Genomic DNA, 6648 nt, shown 5'->3' with positions numbered 1-6648 from the left:
GATTGTGACAAAATCAGAGTCTAATCTATTATTCCCGTGAAAGAATAGATTTTAGGGAGTGGTTGCCAGAGATTAAAGTTAATGGGGTTAATTTTACACAGTGACATTTATTAGGATGTCTAAAGAAAGTGAATCAAAGTATAAATGGTTCCCCTGAGTTAAATTGTAACTAATTTTCAAAGTTATGCATTATTTTTATGAAAAATACTAGTTCAGCCTTCTAAAGACTTCCTTTTTAAGATGTACTAGAAAGATAAGATTCAGAGTCAAAAGTTTCTCGTATTTATGAAAGAAACTCCTTCCTCAGGTCATTACTATCATATAATGGGAGAGTGCATGCAGATGTAGCAAACTATTATAAAATGAAGGTTAATATTGTTATTTTTAGGTTATATTTTCCAGTCTTGGACAACACCAAGGTCTTAGTTTCATAGAAGCCCTAAACAAGTAACTAATGTAAAACTGTTTTTGCAGGTCTAAAGTAGTGGTATCAAAGTAAAAATAAATCCATACTTAAACTCTTAAGTCTTTCTAAATTATTCCAATGATATTTTACTATTATGGAAAAAACATGTTAATCATAAGTAAACTGACCATAGTCTCAAGCTATGTCGACTGATTCATTACGGCATGTCATTTTTCAGAAATGAATTGTGTCAATGATGTACAGGTAACAGTCTTGAAAGATTGTCTAGAAGTTTTTAATGTATTTTCTTACTTTTTATTTTTCAATTAGAGTTGACATTCAATATTATTTTATATTAGTTTTAATGTATTTTTAAATTATACTGTTAACAGTAAACTCATAAAGATGTTTTATGATTACATCATATAAAGTGATTGTTTACTGGGACATAGAAGACACGGTAAAAGACAAATAAATTACTATAATTAAATATGCATGGCTTATTGACATTTTTCTTAAAATAAAAAACGAGTTCATCCACTGAAGTGTAGGTATCCTGACACTACCTGTTATCAGTTGGAATCAAATTTTAAAAATTCCTGTGATCTTGATGTCTTGTTAAATGTTAGAGGGCTTTTGTTTTTCTCTTAGCCACTAGATTTTTCAGGAAAAATTCACCTATTTAAGAAAAATGAAAATATATTAGTATCACTTTAAAGTAATTTCAGAATAATTATACTTTAGTGTTTCCGTTTAAAGAAGACTTTTGTATTTATTGGCATTTCTCTCTTCTCAAATCTCAATGGCAATAATTTTCTAACCTCACATATCCCCTATATCTTTGGCCTTTTCCCCCAACAATAATGATCAGTCGCTGTTCTTAAAAAAGTTTTTTTTTATCACTCCAGTTTCTACTCTTCTTTCTAGTAACTCAATATTATAAAGGGTGACTATTGTATCGATGGGTCTGCTTCTATACATTTATTCCACTTTAGATGTACTATCTGTTCCTTATCACTGACAAAAGTATTGCTGTTTGCACAATTAATTTCAGAGAGCAATTCTGCTACATTATTAGCCTGGATCTGATGTTTATAAAACAGAACTTGCTGCATTTGAGCAGACTCGTCTGATGGTATCTCTTTAGCTTATTCTCCTCTAAGGGAAGCAAGAGATCGTTACTTATAATGGGCTTTCTCTTGACCCCTTAAGTTGTGCCTGTGCAATAAGTTAGCTGCTTTTCAGGTCCTAGGGTTCCATTTAGTCTACCACTGTTACAGCATGGCACAATGCTTACTGGCAGAGCTCACAGCACTGTAGGCCTGATTTTATGTGGAGTCTGATAAACTTTTGTCATCTTAATATACAAGCAGAATTGTGATGATCCTCTCCGTACACAATCACCAAGAATTCCAAAGCTCATAACCTAGTCAAGGAATGAAAAGAATAATGTGTGTGGCTCCATACCTCCTCTAAATCTGATAAGAGTAGAATCAACATTATCAGACCCTAATCCATCATCTGAGTCTAATGTTCTACATACCAGAATTTGATCTTACTAGTAATTTAAAAAGCATTAAAAAGTTCATAATTCACTTCCTTATGAATTTAGAAATTTTCCGAAAAAAAACCCACAAAAACTCAAATGATATCACTGTACTTTAAATACTCTGAAAGCTGATTTTTTTTCCCTATCTTTTATATATAGTTTTAGCTTGCCAGTGACCACTTGAAGAATGAATCACTTGTAGTTACTGGTTTCCAAAGTCCCCACATCCTGTCAGTGTTGAATCAAATTCTTAGGTTTTGTAACTTGGATAAGCTGTTGTTAATACATTAAAATGTCTTCAATTTCTTTATAAGAACACAATGAATATTATCAATACTTGCACATAAATTTTTATAAATAGAATTTATGCCTAATTTAAACATATCTTTGATTTAGACTCCAATGTCATTTAAAAGATCATTAATAGTAATATAGTTTATTACAAAATCAGAGTCTAATATATTACTGTTATTACTAAATATATTACTATTATTTATTATTATTATATTACTATCCAAAAAATAACTAGCTGTATAGTCTTCAAAATTTTTAATTGTTAAGTTTAACTGACAGGGAAAACATCATAAACATTTTTTTAGATTAAATTCAATCTTTAGATATGTTCTCATTGACCTTTTGATGGCTATTACTACGTGACTTTTTATTTCTTGGAAAAGGCTTTTATTTTCATAAGTCAGCTCAAACTATTGACCAAATCAAGAGCTAAAATCACAAAGGTGTAAAAAGGCATTATAGCTAGTAAAAACACTAAAAATTTCTATAGGGAAAATAATCTTAAGCATTTTTTTCTGTTGCTTCTGGGAGGAAAAACACAAATATACTGGTGCAAGCAGCAGTGCTATTGAATAGATAGTTTTCAAGGTTTTAACTGATCTGAAATTGGGAGTTTGGAGAGACAGGTGATATCACTGTCAAATGAATATACATTTTTCCAGAAAACCATGTTATATGCCTGACTGATCTTTGTCATTTCTGAATAACCTATTATTGAAATCCACATATAGAGTAAACCGTTTACTTCTGCTTTCATCATAGTAACTGAGCTATTAAAGGAAGGGGCGGGGGAAGGATTTTTTCTTTAAGGAACAAAGCAGGTTTAAGAGAAAATTTTTCCTTAATATGACCCTTATGGAGCAAATCTCCTAAGGATGTTCCAGAAAAACACTTTTTACCCCACAAAAGACAACCACAGCTATTATAATTGCAATGTGGAAAGTTATGGTCTACATAAAACCATTCCTTGTGGTCTAACTTACCTGCTTTGTATGAAGAACGCACCAGAGGGCCACTTGCAGTATAATGAAATCCAAGTTCGTTTCCTACTTTTTCCCAGTATTTGAATTTTTCAGGAGTAATGTATTCTTCAACCTAGATTTAAAGAATTCTGATAGATTCTAGAATTTTCACAAACCATTTTGATTCTATAGAAAATCTATACCCATGCATTCAGTGTGGCTTTCATGTTATAATTTAACCAAGCGTCCCCAGGTTTCTTACTCTCCCTCCTCACTGGTTACCCACTGTCCCCCACCCCACTTAGAGGGAATATGAGAGAAAAGAGAAAACTTTAACTTTGTATTATATTAACTACTCCAAAGGATGGAGAAAGAAAATGAGATTATAGATTATATATCTGTATCATTCCTTTATTTGGCTAATAGGTATAATAAAAAATTAGTCCCTTCTATAAGATTCTTGAGGACAAGACGGTGTCTTATTCATCTTGTATCTTCTGCTTAGCATTGTGTCTGGCACATAGTCACTACTCAAGAAAACTTTCTTGAATGAATAAATGTCTGATATAAAAATAGTAAGCCTGACTTTTCTTATCTCTGGCTCTTATATAACTCTAAAACAAATCGCAAGATTACCAAGTGAGTATAAATGCAATTTCCCAATTTTTAAAAAAACTTTTAAATTTTAAAATTAAGAAGCTGCTGGCTTTTTAGTATAATGTTCCATGTACATTCTCAAGTTAAAAAAAATTTTTTTGTAGGTTCACTTAGGTTATATAATTTTGGGGACAGCAAATAAGTGACAGTGTAGCTGCTTTATGCAGATAAAATGGAAACTGAAATTTGAGAATATACATGGAACATTATATTTTTGCCGACAGCTTCTTAATTTTACCTATGTATAATAAAGATTTAATTCAAATTACCAATAAACATTTGCCAATTCAAGGTTAGCTGTACCTTAAGGTGGCGCTTTGTTGGCTGCATATATTGTCCTAAAGTCAAACAGTCTACATTTGCCTCACGAAGTGCTAGAGAAAACAAGCACACATTAGCAGATGTTTTTATGATGCTAAAATTCTGGATTTAAGCTTAATTTTCCAGAACATAATTTTACTTCAGAACAGTGTGTCCTTTATCCTGGTCTATAATCCTGGTATTAGAAAATAAGACTGTATCTATCCATTCAAAGGTATTTATGTGCCAGGAAATATGGTAAAAATTAAAAACAGAGGAATAATTAAGACAGTCATGTGGGGCTGATATATGGACAAATGACTCTTAATTATAGACATAACATGCTGTATTAGGCTTTTGATAAATGTACAAGAGATGCTCTGGGGGATATGAGTTGATCTCTGACATCAGAATCTTTCTAGTAAAACTGTATGCATTGTGGTAAAGAGTAGCTTTTAATTACTATTTGAACTTATTACTTTTTGATCCAATAATCGCAAGAAGGCTAAGGACCCTCAGGTAAATAAAAGCTTTTATATTTTAAAACATAAAAAGCCCAAAACAAATAGGCTATAGGAGTTCAGCAAAGTCCAAAGCATATCATGTTATGTGACAATGCTACAAGTAAGCTCTTCCTCAAAGGTTTGGATTTATCATCTTTGAAATGTCAGTGTCAGCCAGAGCTCCTAGTACTGGATGGCTCTCAAAAATTGTCCAATGACTGAATAATACAAGTAGACAAAATCATATTCTTACTTGATAAAAGGGTGGAGAATAAAACAGGAAATTGTATATCCTGAACTTCCTGTACTCCATTCCATAAAGTTCTAAGAAAATACACTTCCTTTCCTTTGTATGCTGCTGTTTATAACCATATACTGTTTGTTTTTACTAGCACTTTCGCTGAGATTATGAAGGCATAACAGGGTCTTCTAAGTGGGGTTCCTGCTATTACGCAAATTAAACGGGAGTCTCCATTTTTCAATATCTTTACCTTTCATTGTTGCATATACTTGCTTGTCGTTCTCGCCTAAACCCAACATTATAGATGTTTTAGAAATAATATCAGGCCGAATCTCCTTGGCGTGTTTCAGCACCTGTAGAGACTGGTCAAAACTGGCCCGAGGATCACGAACTTTCCTTGAAAACAGCAGGGCTGTTGTCAGCAAGAATAACAAGCTCAACTAAGTACATAGTTATGCAAGCAACTTGAAACACCAGAAATTACATTCTGGACATTTTATCATATGATATAGTTCGATGGTAGAATTAGTGAACAAATGTCTGTTATTTTAGGGTAGAAAATAAGGCTTCATTGGGCCACCAAGCTCTGTTGACTTTCAAGTTTGGGCACCCGGCCACTGGTGGTGGTATCATGAGATATGACAGGGGCAGAGAAAATGAAAATGGAATTCAATTTATGAATTACTTATTAAGAAACCAGAATTTTAAAGGTCAAAATGAGTAATTATAAGAGGTATTGAAGGGAGAACAAGAGTAGAAGGAAATCTTGATGCTGAACAAAAAAAACTTTAACCTGCACCCACATTTCAAAGATCTGAAACTTTTATGTTCATTTCTTTTCTAAAGACTGAGCTGCCCTCTGCTGGTGAGTATGCAACATTGACATCTCTTGGTTAAAAAATACATGATTCTGGAATTTTCACTGGAAAGGATAATGTTTCTTAAGCAAAACCAGGGATATTGGCACCACTCACTGGTGGTGGTATCATGAGCTATAACAGAGCTGAAACAGGCTGTGTGCCAGACTTCAACAGGGGCCAAACCATCATGGCTTAAATGGGGACAGGGCCCAAAGGACAGAAAGTTGCTGTTAAACCAGCATTCATTTGAATTCAAATGCACCTTCATTTTTTGTAATCCATTTGTTGTTGTGGCTGTTATTTTTAATGAGACCGGTTCACAGAGAAGAGAGGAAACAAGTTTATGAATTTAAAAATAACCACAAAACTGATAATACAGAATATAATTACTTTCTGAAAGTATTTCTCCACTGAATTTGTTATGCTTCCTATTGTTTATGATTTAGTGGAAATAGTTATTGTTTATCATACTTCTTTCAAGTTCTCCAACAAAGAACAATGTAGAGAAGCTAATAAAATCACTACCAAATTACTAAAAAAAAGTTTTTACTTTTAAAAAGAGACTTAAAATACATCTGAATGATACCAGTTTTTCCTCAGTATTATTTATTGCATGTATTAGTGCCAATAGCATTTTAAAGGTCTGTTTTTTAGAATTATAAGCAAAGCAACTGTTTGTGTAATTTTTTTTGAAAACTAGTCTTTGAAAAAATAATTGGCACTTGTAATACACTATTAAAAAGAAAAAAAGATGCTCATTATGTGTGTAACAAAACACATACATATATAAATACATAAGTATATATACACTTAGATGTTAGTAATTGATTTTACTGGGTAGAAATATCATGGGTGATATTTACAGTCATTTTGTTG

General features: G+C 32.3%; 1 protein-coding gene across 2 annotated transcripts in view; it reads right to left on the bottom strand.

Moving 5' to 3' along the window:
* Positions 1-749: 749 nt before the first annotated feature.
* LIAS (lipoic acid synthetase) overlaps positions 750-6648 on the bottom strand; it is a 15628-nt gene continuing 9729 nt past the window's right edge. For both annotated transcript variants that reach the window (XM_015597600.2, XM_006922442.3), the window contains exons 8-11: positions 5163-5308; positions 4172-4242; positions 3233-3344; positions 750-1084 (exon numbers count right to left, since the gene is read on the bottom strand). In XM_015597600.2, the coding sequence (XP_015453086.1) occupies positions 1032-1084; positions 3233-3344; positions 4172-4242; positions 5163-5308 (382 nt within the window). In that variant the 3' untranslated portion in view covers positions 750-1031. The remainder of the gene's footprint in view (positions 1085-3232; positions 3345-4171; positions 4243-5162; positions 5309-6648) is intronic.

This window comes from Pteropus alecto, unplaced genomic scaffold, assembly GCF_000325575.1.
Source record: "Pteropus alecto unplaced genomic scaffold, ASM32557v1 scaffold57, whole genome shotgun sequence".
Taxonomy (NCBI): Eukaryota; Metazoa; Chordata; class Mammalia; order Chiroptera; family Pteropodidae; genus Pteropus; species Pteropus alecto.
The sequence above is the reverse complement of the archived record's forward strand: the minus strand, read 5'-3'. Positions and strand labels throughout refer to the sequence as shown.